Source organism: Oncorhynchus nerka, linkage group LG2, assembly GCF_034236695.1.
Source record: "Oncorhynchus nerka isolate Pitt River linkage group LG2, Oner_Uvic_2.0, whole genome shotgun sequence".
Classification (NCBI taxonomy): domain Eukaryota; kingdom Metazoa; phylum Chordata; class Actinopteri; order Salmoniformes; family Salmonidae; genus Oncorhynchus; species Oncorhynchus nerka.
Genome location: NC_088397.1, coordinates 8,887,304 through 8,907,068, shown reverse-complemented (window position 1 = coordinate 8,907,068; position 19,765 = coordinate 8,887,304). Strand labels below are relative to the sequence as shown.

The 19,765-nt window shown below is 45.3% G+C and overlaps 2 protein-coding genes across 2 annotated transcripts in view; both read right to left on the bottom strand.

Annotated features, from left to right (window-relative positions):
* The window catches only part of spag17 (sperm associated antigen 17), a 40,977-nt gene extending 35,370 nt beyond the window's left edge, over positions 1 to 5,607 (bottom strand). The window contains 11 exon segments of the mRNA XM_065020560.1: positions 1,691 to 1,924; positions 1,927 to 2,051; positions 2,192 to 2,261; positions 2,430 to 2,591; positions 3,392 to 3,558; positions 3,781 to 3,963; positions 4,143 to 4,320; positions 4,614 to 4,745; positions 4,905 to 4,964; positions 5,033 to 5,173; positions 5,368 to 5,607. Coding sequence (XP_064876632.1) covers positions 1,691 to 1,924; positions 1,927 to 2,051; positions 2,192 to 2,261; positions 2,430 to 2,591; positions 3,392 to 3,558; positions 3,781 to 3,963; positions 4,143 to 4,320; positions 4,614 to 4,745; positions 4,905 to 4,964; positions 5,033 to 5,173; positions 5,368 to 5,472 — 1,557 coding nt within the window. The 5' untranslated portion in view covers positions 5,473 to 5,607.
* An 86-nt stretch (positions 5,608 to 5,693) lies between these two features.
* The window catches only part of hecw2b (HECT, C2 and WW domain containing E3 ubiquitin protein ligase 2b), an 88,491-nt gene continuing 74,419 nt past the window's right edge, over positions 5,694 to 19,765 (bottom strand). Inside the window, exons 24-30 of the mRNA XM_065022724.1 lie at positions 15,530 to 15,628; positions 14,316 to 14,445; positions 14,079 to 14,225; positions 13,530 to 13,644; positions 11,673 to 11,758; positions 11,386 to 11,498; positions 5,694 to 10,881 (exon numbers count right to left, since the gene is read on the bottom strand). Coding sequence (XP_064878796.1) covers positions 10,770 to 10,881; positions 11,386 to 11,498; positions 11,673 to 11,758; positions 13,530 to 13,644; positions 14,079 to 14,225; positions 14,316 to 14,445; positions 15,530 to 15,628 — 802 coding nt within the window. The 3' untranslated portion in view covers positions 5,694 to 10,769. The remainder of the gene's footprint in view (positions 10,882 to 11,385; positions 11,499 to 11,672; positions 11,759 to 13,529; positions 13,645 to 14,078; positions 14,226 to 14,315; positions 14,446 to 15,529; positions 15,629 to 19,765) is intronic.

Genomic DNA, 19,765 nt, shown 5'->3' with positions numbered 1-19,765 from the left:
TGTGCCATTAAACCCCTACAACTCATCCAGAACGCCGCAGCCCGTCTGGTGTTCAACCTTCCCAAGTTCTCTCACGTCACCCCGCTCCTCCGCTCCCTCCACTGGCTTCCAGTTGAAGCTCGCATCCGCTACAAGACCATGGTGCTTGCCTACGGAGCTGTGAGGGGAACGGCACCTCAGTACCTCCAGGCTCTGATCAGGCCCTACACCCAAACAAGGGCACTGCGTTCATCCACCTCTGGCCTGCTCGCCTCCCTACCACTGAGGAAGTACAGAACCAGCCCAGTCAAAACTGTTCGCTGCTCTGGCCCCCAATGGTGGAACAAACTCCCCTCACGACGCCAGGACAGCGGAGTCAATCACCACCTTCCGGAGACACCTGAAACCCCACCTCTTTAGAATACCTAGGATAGGATAAAGTAATCCCTCTCACCCCCTCCCCTGAAAAGATTTAGATGCACTACTGTTCCACTGGAGGTCATAAGGTGAATGCACCAATTTGTAAGTCGCTCTGGATAAGAGCGTCTGCTAAATGACTTAAATGTAAATGTAAATGAACAGAACAGAACCTGCTCCAATGTAGTATGAACAGAACAGAACCTGCTCCAATGTAGTATGAACAGAACCTGCTCCAATGTAGTATGAACAGAACAGAACCTGCTCCAGTGTAGTATGAACAGAACAGAACCTGCTCCAGTGTAGTATGAACAGAACAGAACCTGCTCCAGTGTAGTATGAACAGAACAGAACCTGCTCCAGTGTAGTATGAACAGAACAAAACCTGCTCCAATGTAGTATGAACAGAACAGAACCTGCTCCAGTGTAGTATGAACAGAACAGAACCTGCTCCAGTGTAGTATGAACAGAACATTACCTGCTCCAATGTAGTATGAACAGAACAGAACCTGCTCCAGTGTAGTATGAACAGAACAGAACCTGCTCCAATGTAGTATGAACAGAACAGAACCTGCTCCAGTGTAGTATGAACAGAACAGAACCTGCTCCAGTGTAGTATGAACAGAACAGAACCTGCTCCAATGTAGTATGAACAGAACAGAACTTGCTCCAATGTAGTATGAACAGAACAGAACCTGCTCCAATGTAGTATGAACAGAACAGAACCTGCTCCAGTGTAGTATGAACAGAACTTGCTCCAATGTAGTTTGAACAGAACAGAACCTGCTCCAGTGTAGTTTGAACAGAACAGAAAAGAAACCTGCTCCAATGTAGCATGAACAGAACAGAACCTGCTCCAATGTAGTTTGAACAGAACAGAACCTGCTCCAATGTAGTATGAAGGGAACAGAACAGAACCTGCTCCAGTGTAGTATGAAGGGAACAGAACCTGCTCCAGTGTAGTATGAAGGGAACAGAACCTGCTCCAGTGTAGTATGAAGGGAACAGAACAGAACCTGCTCCAGTGTAGTATGAAGGGAACAGAACCTGCTCCAGTGTAGTATGAAGGGAACAGAACCTGCTCCAGTGTAGTATGAAGGGAACAGAACAGAACCTGCTTCAGTGTAGTATGAAGGGAACAGAACAGAACCTGCTTCAGTGTAGTATGAAGGGAACAGAACAGAACCTGCTTCAGTGTAGTATGAACGGAACAGAACAGAACCTGCTCCAGTGTAGTATGAAGGGAACAGAACAGAACCTGCTTCAGTGTAGTATGAAGGGAACAGAACAGAACCTGCTCCAGCATGCAGTGTAGTATGAAGGGAACAGAACAGAACCTGCTCCAGTGTAGTATGAAGGGAACAGAACCTGCTCCAGTGTAGTATGAAGGGAACAGAACAGAACCTGCTCCAGTGTAGTATGAAGGGAACAGAACCTGCTCCAGTGTAGTATGAAGGGAACAGAACCTGCTCCAGTGTAGTATGAAGGGAACAGAACCTGCTCCAGTGTAGTATGAAGGGAACAGAACAGAACCTGCTCCAGCATGCAGTGTAGTATGAGGGGAACAGAGGAGGCTTCAGGAGGAATCTGGTCCAGCAGGTCGTTATAGTAACGCATGTCCACATCAGTACTCAGAGCAGCCGGTTCAGGGTCTGCTGGGACAACAACAGACATCAGCTCCCTGGGTTAGGGTCAATTCACTTTCATTCAGCTATCAGTTAACTGTAATCATTTTCTTGAACTATCCATTATAACATCAACTGTCCTCCAGTGTGTTTGTGAAGCTGTAGAATACCTGGAGTGGTTTCCTCTTGGGCTTGTCTCTTCTTGGTCCCAGGTGTCTGAGGCGTTGTGGTCTGAACCGTCTGAGATATGACAGAAAATATTCCTCAACATTTCTGCTACATGTAGAAACAGAAAACAGGCCTACATGAAATAAAAGACAGTATTGTGTATATTCAGTATGGTTTCCTACTCCATCCACCAGTCAGTACATCCTGTGTGTGCATGCATGTGTGTTTCTGGTACAGTACCTCTGCAGGGCTGTCCTGGGTGGTGAGTGCCACAGCCCTGGGGACAGATGGCACCTGGACCAGTCTCATGTTGTTCAGGTAGTGTTGATGCTGTCTCCTCCAGTCCAGACAGTCATAGATCAGACACGCCACGTCTTCAAACAGACGTGTCCCAAACCCAAGCTACAACACAACATATTAACATGGCATTTTAAGTACATTATATAAAATAATCATAATTAAAGAAAGACCCGCACACTGCTCTTGTCAATGTTTATTGCTTAGGTGTCAAACTCTCGGCCTTCTCGTCAGAAGAAGAAGAAGAAGGAGAAGAAGAAGGAAGAGAAGGAACAGAAGAAGAAGAAGGAGCAGCAGAAGAAGAAGAAGAAGAAGAATCAGAAGAAGAAGCAGAAAGAAGAAGAAGCAGAAGAAGAAGAATCAGAAGAAGAAGGAGCAGCAGCAGCAGAAGAAGAATCAGAAGAAGAAGAAGAAGAAGAAGAAGAAGCAGCAGCAGAAGAAGAAGAAGAAGAAGAAGCAGAAGCAGCAGCAGAAGAAGAAGAATCAGAAGAAGCAGCAGAAGAAGAAGAAGAAGAAGCAGAAGCAGCAGCAGCAGAAGAAGAAGAAGAAGAAGCAGCAGCAGAAGAAGAAGAAGAAGAATCAGCAGAAGAAGAAGAAGCAGAAGAAGAAGCAGCAGAAGAAGAAGAATCAGAAGAAGAAGCAGCAGCAGAAGAAGAAGAATCAGAAGAAGCAGCAGCAGAAGAAGAAGGAGCAGCAGCAGAAGAAGAAGAATCAGAAGAAGAAGAAGAAGAAGAAGCAGCAGCAGAAGAAGAAGAATCAGAAGAAGCAGCAGCAGAAGAAGAAGAATCAGAAGAAGAAGGAGCAGCAGCAGAAGAAGAAGAATCAGAAGAAGCAGTAGCAGCAGAAGAAGAAGAAGCAGCAGCAGCTGAAGTTGCAGAAGAATCAGAAGAAGAAGAGGAAATCACCATAGCCTCTGGGCTATCCTTGTCTTGTGGTGGCAGGATCTCTTTAGTGGTGTGACTGAGGCGGGCCACATCAAACAGCTTGGAGAATGCTGAGCCACTGTTTAGCACCCCTTCCAACTGACCCCAGAACTGCTCCCGTTGTCTTCTCCTAATGTTAGTCTCCGCGTCTACCGGAACACAATAGCAGCATTTAGCAACACAAATCACATTAAAATTAGATTGATTGATAGATCAATACTGTACTGATAATATGAAATACTGTCAGAAATACCTCTGCTGTGCTTGATTCAGTTTACCCTGACTGTACAATGAAACCAGTGGAACAAAACATTCAAGATCCCAGGCTAAATCAATCCAAACCCACACATTGATGCCAATCTATGTCTTACCCACATCCAGGGGTTTGTCATCACTCCCTTCCAGTGATCCCTCTGGCCGGTCTGGTCTCTGTGAGGTCAGCTTGATAACGTTGGACACATGGACCCCCAGAGAGTCCAGCACAGAGACCAGCTGAGCCTGCTGGAAGCCCACCACCAGGATGTAGTGCTGAGGACCATCGTCTGGCTCATCATCTAGACACACACACATGAAAGCATGAGAGAGAGAGAGAGAGAGAGAGAGAGAGAGAGAGAGAGAGAGAGAGACAAGCACCCAGTCACCCCAACACAAAGTGACAACCAACCTCATACTAACAACCTAACAGTACTACTATACTGTATGTGTGATGATTGAGACAGAGTAGACTTCTCACCTATGTACTTGTTGGTCTCATCCTCCTCGCCCCTCTTTTTCAGCTTGGTGTCCTTGGTTGGGGCGCTGGGCTCTGCCCCTTTCTTCCCCTTGTCACCTTTGGCGGCAGGCTTGGCACCACCTTTGTCTTTGGTTGGGGAGGCATTGCCAGCCTTGCCCTTACCCTTCTCCTCAGCAGCCTGGGAGAGAGTGGATTAAACTAAAGTGGTGCTAATACTGCATACTGCGGTTCAAATCCGGGTCTCCTCTGTGAAGGAAGACTGCGTTAGCCTGCTGAGTTGAAGCCTAGGCATGAACAGGTAGCGCAGGCTAGTCTTCATGTCTCAGACAAGGTTTCTTATCACCCATGTTACAATATAACTCTGACTCTATCTGACAATAACATTTCAAAAGATTCTCTAGGAAAGCTGACTGTTGCCAGGGCGATAAGATGACTGATGATTGTTGATGGCTGTCAGGAGTTCCTTCCTACCCTCATCTCTGTGGCTCTCTTCTGCTGGTCGTTGGCCTTGACTCCCAGGAGCTGGAACTTGAGCAGTTTACCCAGCAGGTCACAGGGCAGCTCCTCTCCTGCATCCAGCAGGACCTTGGCTGCCTCCATCACCTTCATAGACAAACAACATACTTGATGTAGAATAGACAGAGACTGAGTAATAGTTCTAATTTATTGTGCAAGACTCTTTCTTTGCTGCTTCGTAAATGTGTCTTTTGAAATGAATAGCCTATAGAGCACATTTGACTGAAAAATGGGTGCATTACATACCTCATAAAACATGGGTACATCCTTGGTCTTCTTGATTTTTGGGTTTCCCAGTTCATGGATCTGTGAAGCATTTCATTCATTGGTTGATAGACACTTGACTGTGAACAATCAGACTTTGTGTTACTGACCTTTTCTAGGGTGGTGTCCCAGGTGACCACGCTGAAGAGCCTGCGTAGGGGCTGCTGTACGGCCAGCAGCAGAGCACCGGTCAGCTCCTCATCCTCCAGCCTCTCTCCCACCACCAGAGAAATGCTGGCCTTCCAAGTCTCCTAGCATCATCATCATCAGACAACACTGATCAGTGAAGAACAACAACATAGCCAAGTGGCAAGTGAAGTCACTCCCTGCTTTTGTAGCTGGCCACTTAAAGTTTAGTGTGTTTAAATAGTGTTTCACTAGCTAGATATCTAGCTTTACTAAAGATCTAGCTAGCTAAAGATAGCAAGCTGTTAACGTTCCCTACCTCCTCAAATGGTGCATTAGTGAGTCCAGTTTCCCAACCTTTGTTTCCAACTGCCGTTGCACCAGCAGCAGACACTGTCCCGCTTTTCACTCTTTTTGGTGGCATTTCCTTACCGTTTCTGGAGAGAAACTGACCTATTGACTTGAATCAAATTGCATTATATTATGAAATCTCTTGAACTTAACGTAAACTAAAACAGCCACTTCCAGCTGTTAGCTTGCTAGCTGACGTTAGCTAGCATGGCTCTTCTGTGTACAGTCCCCGGACGCTTCGGTTGCTCTTGGCAACAGGTTGAAGGGGCGGGATCAGTCATGCAAAATTACATCTTACCTTTGAAATGTATTTATTTATTAATTTATGAAACAAATTGCCAAAAGACCAATACTGAATATACCACTACTAATAGAAATCCATGTTCAACTCCCAACACAAGAGACACAGAGACACATTTAATCCATTATTTTGATCCGTTTTTTTCATACAATCATAAGGAGTGACGTGGAGAACAAAGCTTTGCATAGAGTGAAGCTCTGACAGACACAGCCTTGAACCCCCCAGCAGACAGTAGTATCTCATCCTAGAGTCCTGCCGGTCACAGGACCAGACAGGCAGACAGACAGCCACAGAGGAACAGGCACAACATTCCATTACAAAAAGGTGAGAACAACTGAAACATGGATGCAACTTTCAAATTGGTCACAATTGGTGATACTATATATATATATGCATGTTGTGTTGTAGTTAAAGTGTTTCTGTGAGTAAAGAAGTAGTGGGTTGGTGTGATGGGCTATCGGTTACTCAGTGATGGTGGTGAATGTGAAGACCATGGAGGTTGAGAGACCGAGACTTGGATGAATAGAGTCAAAAGCCCCAATTAAAGCCCCAAAACATTGGTACATTCAGTGCAGATCAGGGTCTCCAACCTTTTCTGGCATTAGATCTACTCATTTCTTACTAGATTTTAAAATAGGCCCATTCTTCTCCTCTCCCCTGCAACTCTTCTCCGGGTCCTTGATACACAAGAGAAAGTAGTGCACTATATTTTCTGTCAACATACCTGGTAAAATAACGATAAACAAACAACTCTAAAATCAGAGATTTGTTGTCAGTGTTGCTTTTCCTGGTTTTAGAATTTTTTTCACTTTCAAAATTACAAATGTTCATGGAAACAACCAAATGGGATGTTCTGAGTCCATGTCACTTGTTAAATCCCCTCTGAGGACAATTTCTTTTTTAGGTCTGGAAGAAAACTAACAAATGTAGATATCTGTGTAATTTTCCTGTAATTGCGCATCTGAGTGAGGAATGTGCCAGTCTAGCAATAGTTCCATACTGCTGAGCATTTCATGGCAAAGTTTTCAAAAAACAGATACTCATTATGTACTTCTGCCAGGTGAGCCTACCTGCAATACATATTTAATTGGAAAGGTTTCAGGGAAAGTATTTCTGTCAACTCACATGATAGTTTATCACGTCAACTGGCTGGAGTGATGGACAAACGCGCTCACCACTTAGACAGACAGGGGCAATGTTGCTGGGAATTCATTGGCAGATATGGTTAGGTTTGGCTTTTTAACATTTCCCACCCTGGCTAACCAGGGGTGGGAAAATGTCAATTTTGCGTTAATTAGCTGGGAGCTTGCGGTGTCTGACACTTGTGGGATTTGTTTATGACAGTTTGTTGGACAGTTTGTCGTGGAACAAGTGAAAATCGCAAGTACTTTTAGAATTGTTTGGCGAGCTACTCATAGGTAGACTGCGAGCTACTCATAGGTAGACAGTGAGCTACTCATAGGTAGACTGTGCGCTACTCATAGGTAGACTGCGAGCTACTCATAGGTAGACTGTGAGCTACTCATAGGTAGACTGTGAGCTACTCATAGGTAGACTGTGAGCTACTCATAGGTAGACTGCGAGCTACTCATAGGTAGACTGCGAGCTACTCATAGGTAGACTGTGAGCTACTCATAGGTAGACTGCGAGCTACTCATAGGTAGACTGTGAGCTACTCATAGGTAGACTGCGAGCTACTCATAGGTAGACTGCGAGCTACTCATAGGTAGACTGCGAGCTACTCATAGGTAGACTGCGAGCTACTCATAGGTAGACTGCGAGCTACTCATAGGTAGACTGTGAGCTACTCATAGGTAGACTGTGAGCTACTCATAGGTAGACTGCGAGCTACTCATAGGTAGACTGTGAGCTACTCATAGGTAGACTGCGAGCTACTGTAGCGAATCGAACTGTTGGAGACCCCTGGTGAAAATACAGCCTACACAGGACAGCACAATCATTCATTTGCAGACAGAGAAACGTGTACTGTCAGTACGTAAAAAGTTATAAGAACTTCTTACAAGCCATCCCAGGACATGTACAGTATTCCCATCCACTACAAGACCATGGTGCATACCTACGAAACACCAAGAGAAACTTCCCCTCCCTAGCTTCAGTCTTTCAGTCTATGCTCAAAAACTACACTAGAACCCGTCCCACCTAGCTACATTTTATTAAGATGAATGCCCTAACTGTAAATCGCTCTGGATAAGAGCGTCTGATTTATTACTAAAATGTCAAAAAAATACAAATAAAATACATGTAATGCAACTGTGCACTTCTCTTTCTTTTAGTATGTTTTTAACGTAAAACATGTCATTTATCTGCCCTCAGTCTCTCACTGGCCCTGGGATGATGGAAGAGAATGCAGGAAGTTGTTCTATTTCAGTCCCTTACATTCTGTTAGGTACATTCCACAGTCTCGGGATGTGATGGTGGCTGGGTGGGGTCACAGCCCTGAAACAAAAACATTGGGCGCGTTTCATGTCATCGTTATTGCAGTCGACACACTGCTCAGATGATAGTCCCTCACAACGTCTGGAACAGTATTTACCTCTCTGGAACCACATTAATATGATATACATATAATATGGTAATCGGCTAAAATGCTCAGCAGCAGCGCGACTGCAATAAAGCGCGACCTGGAACGCACCCTGAGAGTAGAATATGGTGATATCAGAAGGCAGACTAAGGCCTTCTGACTAAGGCAGAGTATGAAGTGAAAAACATGACAAATATGTATGTGTTTCTATAACTCTTCCTTCATATTCTCATTAGTCCTCGTCTTAAAACTTCCTAGTACTGTAGATACGTCTATAAAATATATTTTTTCCCCTCACTTGACAACCAACATTTCACCCATCAAAACAGTCAGTGTAATAGCACACCATGGGCACCTGTGCTTATATATGACGTTAAAATGTTCTCTGTCACGAGTCCCTATAAAGCTATAAATGTCCCTTGACCTTACCATCACCCACACACAGATCACATTATAATTGCATGATGTAAGCCTGTGTGTGTGTGTGTGTGTGTGTGTGAGTGAGTGTGTATGTGTGAGTGTGTGTGTGTGTATGTGTGTGTGTGTGTGTGTGTGTGTGTGTGTGTGTGTGTGTGTGTATGTGTGTATGTGTGTGAGTGTGTGTGTCGACATGCAGGTTGTTAATCACCATGTTTTACTTTCATTATCATGGTCATACAAACATCAGTCATTATACGATGTTATATCGGGGTCCCAAACCCTATTGAAATAGGAACATATCAAACCAACGTATTCAATTAGGTGGCAATCAGGATAATGTACAGAAGGAGAAAAAGAAGAAGCAAGTTAAAAACAAGAGCAACAACCAAACATGATGGATTTGAAAAGTTCAGATCACCCTCTACTCTGGCAGTGTAGTTCAATGATAAAGCCACGATGACAATCAACATACTTGCAAACAATGAAAACAGCTAAAACACTGAAAGAGTGTGTGAGAGCTTGTGTCTAACATTATGGGAAAGCCAACTCGATGTAATGTCTTTATCGAAACAAACCCTAGCTGAGTTTGGTTATCCGTGCTAATAACTTGCCCTGAAGTTTGGTAAGAATGAGGCAGCCGTTTAGATTTGACGAGTCATCGAGCGACGTACAAAAACGACACATTCAAGCGCATCATCGTGATATCAGTCAGTACATTCAAAAACATATCATTGTTTGTGGCCGTTACAAAATACATTTTGCAGATAGATGAAAAGCCTGTAGAGAGATTCAAGTTCAGCTTCACCACACAAATACCACCACATCACGATAGGCTACTTCAGTGTTCTGTTCTAGAACACACCTGTCAGAGTGTTCAACAAGCTCAGGTCACAAAGCTGCCTGGACCTTGATTGGTTGGTTCTCTTTCCCTGACAGGACAGGACGCGTGGCCACAGCAGCTGAAGAGCACCTGTCTTGTCTTCCTTCATCTCTTCCTCTCTCCTCTCATCCCCTTCTCCAGGAGCAACACTGTCCTGTGATGTCGGCCTCAGCCTCTCAGAGGAGAGATGTCCTGTGATGTCGGCCTCAGCCTATCAGAGGAGAGATGTCCTGTGATGTCGGCCTCAGCCTATCAGAGGAGAGATGTCCTGTGATGTCGGCCTCAGCCTATCAGAGGAGAGATGTCCTGTGATGTCGGCCTCAGCCTCTCAGAGGAGAGATGTCCTGTGATATCGGCCTCAGCCTCTCAGAGGAGAGATGTCCTGTGATGTCGGCCTCAGCCTCTCAGAGGAGAGATGTCCTGTGATGTCGGCCTCAGCCTATCAGAGGAGAGATGTCCTGTGATGTCGGCCTCAGCCTATCAGAGGAGAGCTGTCCTGTGATGTCGGCCTCAGCCTCTCAGAGGAGAGATGTCCTGTGATGTCGGCCTCAGCCTCTCAGAGGAGAGATGTCCTGTGATGTCGGCCTCAGCCTCTCAGAGGAGAGATGTCCTGTGATGTCGGCCTCAGCCTCTCAGAGGAGAGATGTCCTGTGATGTCGGCCTCAGCCTCTCAGAGGAGAGATGTCCTGTGATGTTGGCCTCAGCCCCTCAGTGAGATAAAGCAGCTTTGGTTTTGCTCTCCAGGAAAAGCTCGACCACCACCTTCCTTACGTGACTCCACTGGAAATCCGTATTTTAAATAATAAAACGTGATGAGCCAGTTGGAGTCTCACTCCGGGTCTTGGTTTTTGTTCCTTCATTGTGCGATTGGTTGGAGGCTTACGAGTCCATCTCTCCCATTGGTCTAATGGACTAACAAGGGTGTGAGTGTTAGGGTGCTCTCCTTTGGTTTGTGTTGGCAGTGTGTCTAAGTGACCTTAACCGTCACAGGAAACCCTGGCGTTGTGCAGGGGTCATGCCCTCTGATACACATCAGTCTATTCTCCTCTGTTCAGCTCACTTCAGGAAGGTGAGTGTGTATAAAGATACAACAGGGTGCCAGACGGACTAGACAGTCATCCCCTTGAACCCCTTGGGTTCCTCTACCTCTGTGATACTACAGTTCAGAGGACAGGGTCAAAGGTCGTAGGAGGAGTTGGGGTTAAAGGATAAAGGTGATAGGGGTCATCACTCCAGGCCGAAGGTGCTGGTCTCTTCCACGGCAGTGAGCATCTTCTCGTGCAGCATGGAGAAGGATGGATATGGAGGGAGGTCCAGCCGGTTGAAACAGGTGTGAGCCCTGGGGAGGAGACAACCGCAAACACAGTGAAAACAACAACAACAACAATATGCTTCGGTCTGTATAATACCTTTTCATACATTATACTGTATACTGATAATATACTACATGAGTTCCCTTGGCCTTACAAGTGAAGTTAGTTCCCTTAGCCTTACAAGTGAAGTTAGTTCCCTTGGCCTTACAAGTGAAGTTAGTTCCCTTGGCCTTACAAGTGAAGTTAGTTCCCTTGGCCTTACAAGTGAAGCTAGTTCCCTTGGCCTTACAAGTGAAGTTAGTTCCCTTAGCCTTACAAGTGAAGTTAGTTCCCTTAGCCTTACAAGTGAAGTTAGTTCCCTTGGCCTTACAAGTGAAGTTAGTTCCCTTGGCCTTACAAGTGAAGTTAGTTCCCTTGGCCTTACAAGTGAAGTTAGTTCCCTTGGCCTTACAAGTGAAGTTAGTTCCCTTGGCCTTACAAGTGAAGTTAGTTCCCTTGGCCTTACAAGTGAAGTCAGCACAGTAGTTTACCTGGGTAGAGAGGTAACTTTGCCCCATTTCTCCACACAGAACCTGCGGGGTCCGTTGCTGCCTCGGAGAGAGGCGAAACCCTCGTAGGGAATACTGGAGGTACCCGTCACAAACTAACAGAACAGAAAGAAGAAGGTCGCTGTTACTCACTGTGTGTGTGTGTTTGTTTGTGTGTGTGTTTGTATGTGTGTGTGTGTTTGTTTGTATGTGTTTGTGTCTTTGTTTGTATGTGTGTGTGTGTGTTTGTTTCTATATGTGTGTGTGTGTGTGTGTGTGTGCACCCCCACCTGTAGCAGCCTGAGTCTCTGCTCGTTGTTGAACCTCTCCACCGCTGCCCAGAACCAACGGATCACTATGTGGTTGTCATGGTAACCTGAGGGAGGCAGGAAAACAGACAGACATGAGTCACTCAGCAGCCTGGCCATTCTCTCTGGTAGGCCTAGTTACTTCAGCTGTTCAACCAGTCAGCTAGCTAGCTGGCCTTTCTCTCTGGTAGGCCTAGTTACTTCAGCTGTTCAAACAGTCAGCTAGCTAGCTAGGGTATACTGGTATATACTGGCCTTTCTCTCTGGGAGGACTAGTTACTTCAGCTGTTCAACCAGACAGCTAGCAAGCGTATACTGGTATATACTAGCCTTTCTCTCTGGTAGGCCTAGTTACTTCAGCTGTTCAACCAGACAGCTAGCTAGCGTATACTGGTATATACACTTCTTTCTGTAACAGCTCTTCCTAATTGGAAAGACATGTAAAAAACATTTCCTTCTACATCTGAATGGAACAATGGCCTATCTTTACTGCTGCCTGAGACCCAGACAGCAGCTCAAAATGACATTATGAAAGGTGCAATACACAAAGTTATTTTCTGTGTCTTAAATGGCACCCTATTCCCTACGTAGTGCACTACATTTGACAAGAGTTGTGCACTATATAGGGAATAGGGTGTCATTTGGGCTCCCCTCTCCCCCGTCTCCCCCCCTCTCTTCCTCTCCCCCCTGTTCATACCTCCTCTGTAATCTGTGTTGCTCCTCCAGCCTGCCCCACTCTCCCCCTGTCCCTCCCCGTCTCCCCCTGTCCCTCCCCGTCTCCCCCATTCTCTTCCTCTCCCCCTGTCTCCCCCTGTCCCTCCCCGTCTCCCCCATTCTCTTCCTCTCCCCCTGTCTCTACCCGTCTCCCCCTGTCCCTCCCCGTCTCCCCGTCTCTACCCGTCTCTACCAGTCTCCCCCGTCCTTTCCACATCCCCCTCTCTCTCCCCATCTCTCCCCTGTCTCTCCCCGTCTCCCCGTCTCTTCCTCTCTCCCCGTCTCTCCCTGTCTATCCCCTCTGTCCTTTCCACATCTCCCCCTGTCTCTCCCCCGTCTCCCCCTCTCTTCCTCTCCCCCTGTCTCTCCCCGTCTCCCCCTCTCTTCCTCTCCCCCTGTCTCTCCCTGTCTATCCCCTCTGTCCTTTCCACATCTCTCCCCTGTCTCTCCCCCGTCTCTCCCCTCCCCCTCTCCTCTCCCCCTGTCTCTCCCCGTCTCTCCCCTCCCCCTCTCTTCCTCTCCCCCTGTCTCTCCCTGTCTATCCCCTCTGTCCTTTCCACATCTCCCCCTGTCTCCCCCTCTCTTCCTCTCCCCCTGTCTCTCCCCGTCTCCCCCTTGTCTCTCAACGTCTCCCCCCGTCTCTTCCTCTCCCCCTGTCTCTCCCCGTCTCCCCCTCTCTTCCTCTCCCCCTGTCTCTCCCCGTCTCCCCTTGTTTCTCAACGTCTCCCCCGTCTCTTCCTCTCCCCCTGTCTCTCCCCGTCTCCCCCTCTCTTCATCTCTCCCCGTCTCCCCGTCTCTTCCTCTCTCCCCTGTCTCTCCCTGTCTATCCCCTCTGTCCTTTCCACATCTCCCCCTGTCTCTCCCCGTCTCCCCCTCTCTTCCTCTCCCCCCTGTCTCTCCCCGTCTCCCCTTGTCTCTCAACGTCTCCCCCCGTCTCTTCCTCTCCCCCCTCTCTCCCCGTCTCCCCCTCTCTTCCTCTCCCCCTGTCTCTCCCCGTCTCCCCTTGTCTCTCAACGTCTCCCCCGTCTCTTCCTTCTCCCCCTGTCTCTCCCCGTCTCCCCCTCCCTTCCTCTCCCCCTGTCTCTCCCCGTCTCCCCCCTCTCTTCCTCTCCCCCCTGTTCATACCTCCTCTGTAATCAGTGTTGCTCCTCCAGTCCACCAGGTCTATCTCAGCGGTGCCAGCTATCACCAGCTCCAGCTCCCTGGCATCGAACACTGACACCAGCCTGGAATCCACCACCTGCATGACACAGCACAGGGCATCCAGGCTACAAACCATGACCACAGCCTTTGTGGTCCTTTGTATCCCAGTTGGTAGAGGCTGGTACTTGTAACGGTGCTGGGTTAGATTCCCAGCACCACCCATATGTAAACTGTATACACGCATGACTGTAAGTCGCTCTGGTTAAAACAGTCTGTTAAATGGCATGTATTATTATTACAAACACAACTAAAACAAACTCAATCCCATTATACAGCCTTCCCATCACATCCTATCACATACAGCCTTCAGCTACATCTTGCCCAATTTGAATTCAGTTGTTGTTGATGTCTGTGAGCAGGAAGTTGCCCCAGTGTGTATGATGATACTGCTGAGTCTACCTTTATCAGAATCTGTATCAGGAGATGTTTGAGGAGATATTTTATTCAGAAAGTCCTTGTTCTAGATCGTACCTCATAGAAGCCCCGGACCAGACTCTCTGTCTGCTGAACCACTCCTCTCTCAATACGCCACTTCACCATGCGCTCAATGTACTCCTTCTTATTCTTCTCTGACACTGGGATGTTGGCCCCGCCCGGCTTCAGCTCTCTCTCTGTGATCTACACACACAGTACATACACATGAGCTTTATACACACACACACACACACACACACACACACACACACACACACACACACACACACACACCTGTCCGAACACCTCCTCATTGACAGTGAAGGTGAGGTCCAACATGTCCTCGATGTCATTGTCCTTCATCCACTGGAGACTCTGATGGAACTCCTCATCCAGATACTCCAGATCACTCAGCTCACATAGGCTATAGAATAGTAGAGCAGAGTAGAATAGAGTAGAGTAGAATGGAATAGAATAGAGTGGAATAGAATAGAGTAGAATAGAATAGAGTAGAATAGAGTGGAATAGAATAGAGTAGAATAGAGTGGAATAGAGTAGAATAAAGTAGAATGGAATAGAGTAGAATAGAGTAGAGTAAAATAGAGTAGAGCAGAGTAGAGTAGAATGGAGTGGAGTAGAATAGAGTAGAGTAAAATAGAGTCGAGCAGAGTAGAGTAGAATATAGTATAATAGAGCAGAGTAGAGTAGAGCAGAATAGAGCAGAGTAGAATGGAGTAGAGAAGAATAGAGTAGAGTAAAATAGAGTAGAGTAGAATAGAGTAGAGTAAAATAGATTTGAGTAAAATAGAGTAGAGTAGAATAGAGTAGTGTATAATGGAGTAGAATAGAGTAGAATAGAGTGGAGTAGAATAGAGTAGAATATAGTATAATAGAGTAGAGTAAAATAGAGTAGAGTAGAATAGAATATAGTAGAATATAGTATAATAGAGTAGAATAGAGTAGAGCAGAATAGAGTAGAGTAAAATATAGTATAACAGAGTAGAGCAAAATAGAGTAGAGTATAAAATAGTAGAATAGAGTAGTGTATAATGGAGTAGAACAGAATATAGTAGAATAGAGTGGGGTAGAATAGAGTATAATAGAGTAGAGTAAAATAGGGTAGAATATAGTACAATATAGTAGAGCAGAATAGAGTAGAGTTGAATAGAATAGAGTAGAGTAGAATAGAGTAGAGTAGTGTAGAATGGATTTAGGCAGGAGGTCAGTTAACTCTACTAATCTACATAACCACATAAAATATCTGAAAAATACTCTCTAGTTATATAGTATAAAGGCCTATATTCAACACTGGACCTCAAAGCCTGTTCCACAGCTGTTTTCATTGTTCCCCTGTAATCAGGGACTGATTTAGACCTGGGACACCAGGTGTGTGCAATTAACGATCATGTAGAACAGAAAACTAGCAGGCGCTGGACCCTGTAGGGTAAGAGTTGAATACCCCTGGTGTATAGCTAGAATTAGACAGTCCAGGTGGTGGATATACGTACATGCGCAGCAGGCCCTTATAGAAGGGTCGAGTGAAGAAGGCATCCAGTAGGTATTGGTGGATCAGAGCCAGGCCCAGGATACGCCCGCTGAAACGGAACCTGTACAGGGAAGGAGAGAGAGAGAAGACACTTAGATTACAGATGTTATTACCCAGGTCCCAGTATAGACAACAGATGGTATTACCCAGGTCCTAGTATAGACAACATATGGTATTACCCAGGTCCTAGTATAGACAACATGTTATTACCCAGGTCCTAGTATAGACAACAGATGGTATTACCCAGGTCCTAGTATAGACAACATGTTATTACCCAGGTCCTAGTATAGACAACATGTTATTACCCAGGTCCTAGTATAGACAACAGATGGTATTACCCAGGTCCCAGTATAGACAACAGATGGTATTACCCAGGTCCTAGTATAGACAACAGATGGTATTACCCAGGTCCCAGTATAGACAACAGATGTTTATTACCCAGGTCCTAGTATAGACAACAGATGGTATTACCCAGGTCCCAGTATAGACAACAGATGTTATTACCCAGGTCCCAGTATAGACAACAGATGGTATTACCCAGGTCCTAGTATAGACAACATGGTATTACCCAGGTCCTAGTATAGACAACAGATGGTATTACCCAGGTCCTAGTATAGACAACATGGTATTACCCAGGTCCTAGTATAGACAACATGGTATTACCCAGGTCCTAGTATAGACAACATGGTATTACCCAGGTCCTAGTATAGACAACAGATGGTATTACCCAGGTCCTAGTATAGACAACAGATGGTATTACCCAGGTCCTAGTATAGACAACAGATGGTATTACCCAGGTCCTAGTATAGACAACAGATGGTATTACCCAGGTCCCAGTATAGACAACAGATGATTATTACCCAGGTCCTAGTATAGACAACAGATGGTATTACCCAGGTCCCAGTATAGACAACAGATGTTATTACCCAGGTCCCAGTATAGACAACAGATGGTATTACCCAGGTCCTAGTATAGACAACATGTTATTACCCAGGTCCTAGTATAGACAACAGATGGTATTACCCAGGTCCTAGTATAGACAACAGATGGTATTACCCAGGTCCTAGTATAGACAACATGGTATTACCCAGGTCCTAGTATAGACATGTTATTACCCAGGTCCTAGTATAGACAACAGATGGTATTACCCAGGTCCTAGTATAGACAACAGATGGTATTACCCAGGTCCTAGTATAGACAACAGATGGTATTACCCAGGTCCTAGTATAGACAACAGATGGTATTACCCAGGTCCTAGTATAGACAACAGATGGTATTACCCAGGTCCTAGTATAGACAACAGATGGTATTACCCAGGTCCTAGTATAGACAACAGATGGTATCACCCAGGTCATAGTATAGACAACAGATGGTATTACCCAGGTCCTAGTATAGACAACATGTTATTACCCAGTATAGACAACAGATGGTATTACCCAGGTCCTAGTATAGACAACAGCTGGTATTACCCAGGTCCTACTATAGACAACAGATGGTATTACCCATGTCCTAGTATAGACAACAGATGGTATTACCCAGGTCCTAGTATAGACAACATGTTATTACCCAGGTCCAGTATAGACAACATGGTATTACCCAGGTCCTAGTATAGACAACAGCTGGTATTAAGGTCCTAGTATAGACAACATGTTATTACCCAGGTCCTAGTATACACAGCATGGTATTACCCAGGTCCTAGTATAGACAACAGATGGTATCACCCAGGTCCTAGTATAGACAACAGATGGTATTACCCAGGTCCCAGTATAGACAACATGGTATTACCTAGGTCCTAGTATAGACAACATGTTATTACCCAGGTCCTAGTATAGACAACAGATGTATTACCCAGGTCCTAGTATAGACAACATGGTATTACCCTAGTATAGACAACAGATGGTATTACCCAGGTCCTAGTATAGACAACAGATGGTATTACCCAGGTCCTAGTATAGACAACAGATGGTATTACCCAGGTCCTAGTATAGACAACATGGTATTACCCAGGTCCTAGTATAGACAACAGATGGTATTACCCAGGTCCTAGTATAGACAACAGATGGTATTACCCAGGTCCTAGTATAGACACAGCATGGTATTACCCAGGTCCTAGTATAGACAACATGGTATTACCCAGGTCCTAGTATAGACAACAGATGGTATTACCCAGGTCCTAGTATAGACAACAGATGACAACATGTTATTACCCAGGTCCTAGTATAGACAACAGATGTTATTACCCAGGTCCTAGTATAGACAACATGGTATTACCCAGGTCCTAGTATAGACAACAGATGGTATTACCCAGGTCCTAGTATAGACAACATGTTATTACCCAGGTCCAGGTATAGACAACATGGTATTACCCAGGTCCTAGTATAGACAACAGATGGTATTACCCAGGTCCTAGTATAGACATGGTATTACCCAGGTCCTAGTAGACAACATGTTATTACCCAGGTCCTAATATAGACAACATGGTATTACCCAGGTCCTAGTATAGACAACATATGGTATTACCCAGGTCCTAGTATAGACAACATGTTATTACCCAGGTCCTAGTATAGACAACAGATGGTATTACCCAGGTCCTAGTATAGACAACAGATGGTATTACCCAGGTCCTAGTATAGACAACAGATGGTATTACCCAGGTCCTAGTATAGACAACAGATGGTATTACCCAGGTCCCAGTATAGACAACATGGTATTACCCAGGTCCTAGTATAGACAACATGTTATTACCCAGGTCCTAGTCTAGACATGTTATTACCCAGGTCCTAGTATAGACAACATGATATTACCCAGGTCCTAGTATAGACAACAGATGGTATTACCCAGGTCCTAGTATAGACAACATGTTATTACCCAGGTCCTAGTATAGACAACAGATGGTATTACCCAGGTCCTAGTATAGACAACAGATGGTATTACCCAGGTCCTAGTATAGACAACAGATGGTATTACCCAGGTCCTAGTATAGACAACAGATGGTATTACCCAGGTCCTAGTATAGACAACATGGTATTACCCAGGTCCTAGTATAGACATGTTATTACCCAGGTCCTAGTATAGACAACAGATGGTATTACCCAGGTCCTAGTATAGACAACATGGTATTACCCAGGTCCTAGTATAGACAACAGATGGTATTACCCAGGTCCTAGTATAGACAACAGATGGTATTACCCAGGTCCTAGTATAGACAACAGATGGTATTACCCAGGTCCTAGTATAGACAACATGTTATTACCCAGGTCCTAGTATAGACAACAGATGGTATTACCCAGGTCCTAGTATAGACAACATGGTATTACCCAGTATAGACAACAGATGGTTTTACCCAGGTCCTACTATAGACAACAGATGGTATTACCCATGTCCTAGTATAGACAACAGATGGTATTACCCAGGTCCTAGTATAGACAACATGGTATTACCCAGGTCCTAGTATAGAGAACAGATGGTATTACCCAGGTCCTAGTATAGACATGGTATTACCCAGGTCCTAGTATACACAGCATGGTATTACCCAGGTCCTAGTATAGACAACATGGTATCACCCAGGTCCTAGTATAGACAACAGATGGTATCACCCAGGTCCAGGTATAGACAACATGGTATTACCCAGGTCCTAGTATAGACAACAGATGGTATTACCCAGGTCCTAGTATAGACATGGTATTACCCAGGTCCTAGTATAGACAACATGTTATTACCCAGGTCCTAGTATAGACAACATGGTATTACCCAGGTTCTAGTATAGACAACATATGGTATTACCCAGGTCCTAGTATAGACAACATGTTATTACCCAGGTCCAGGTATAGACAACATGGTATTACCCAGGTCCTAGTATAGACAACAGATGGTATTACCCAGGTCCTAGTATAGACATGGTATTACCCAGGTCCTAGTATAGACAACATGTTATTACCCAGGTCCTAATATAGACAACATGGTATTACCCAGGTCCTAGTATAGACAACATATGGTATTACCCAGGTCCCAGTATAGACAACATGTTATTACCCAGGTCCTAGTATAGACAACAGATGGTATTACCCAGGTCCTAGTATAGACAACAGATGGTATTACCCAGGTCCTAGTATAGACAACAGATGGTATTACCCAGGTCCTAGTATAGACAACAGATGTTATTACCCAGGTCCCAGTATAGACAACATGGTATTACCTA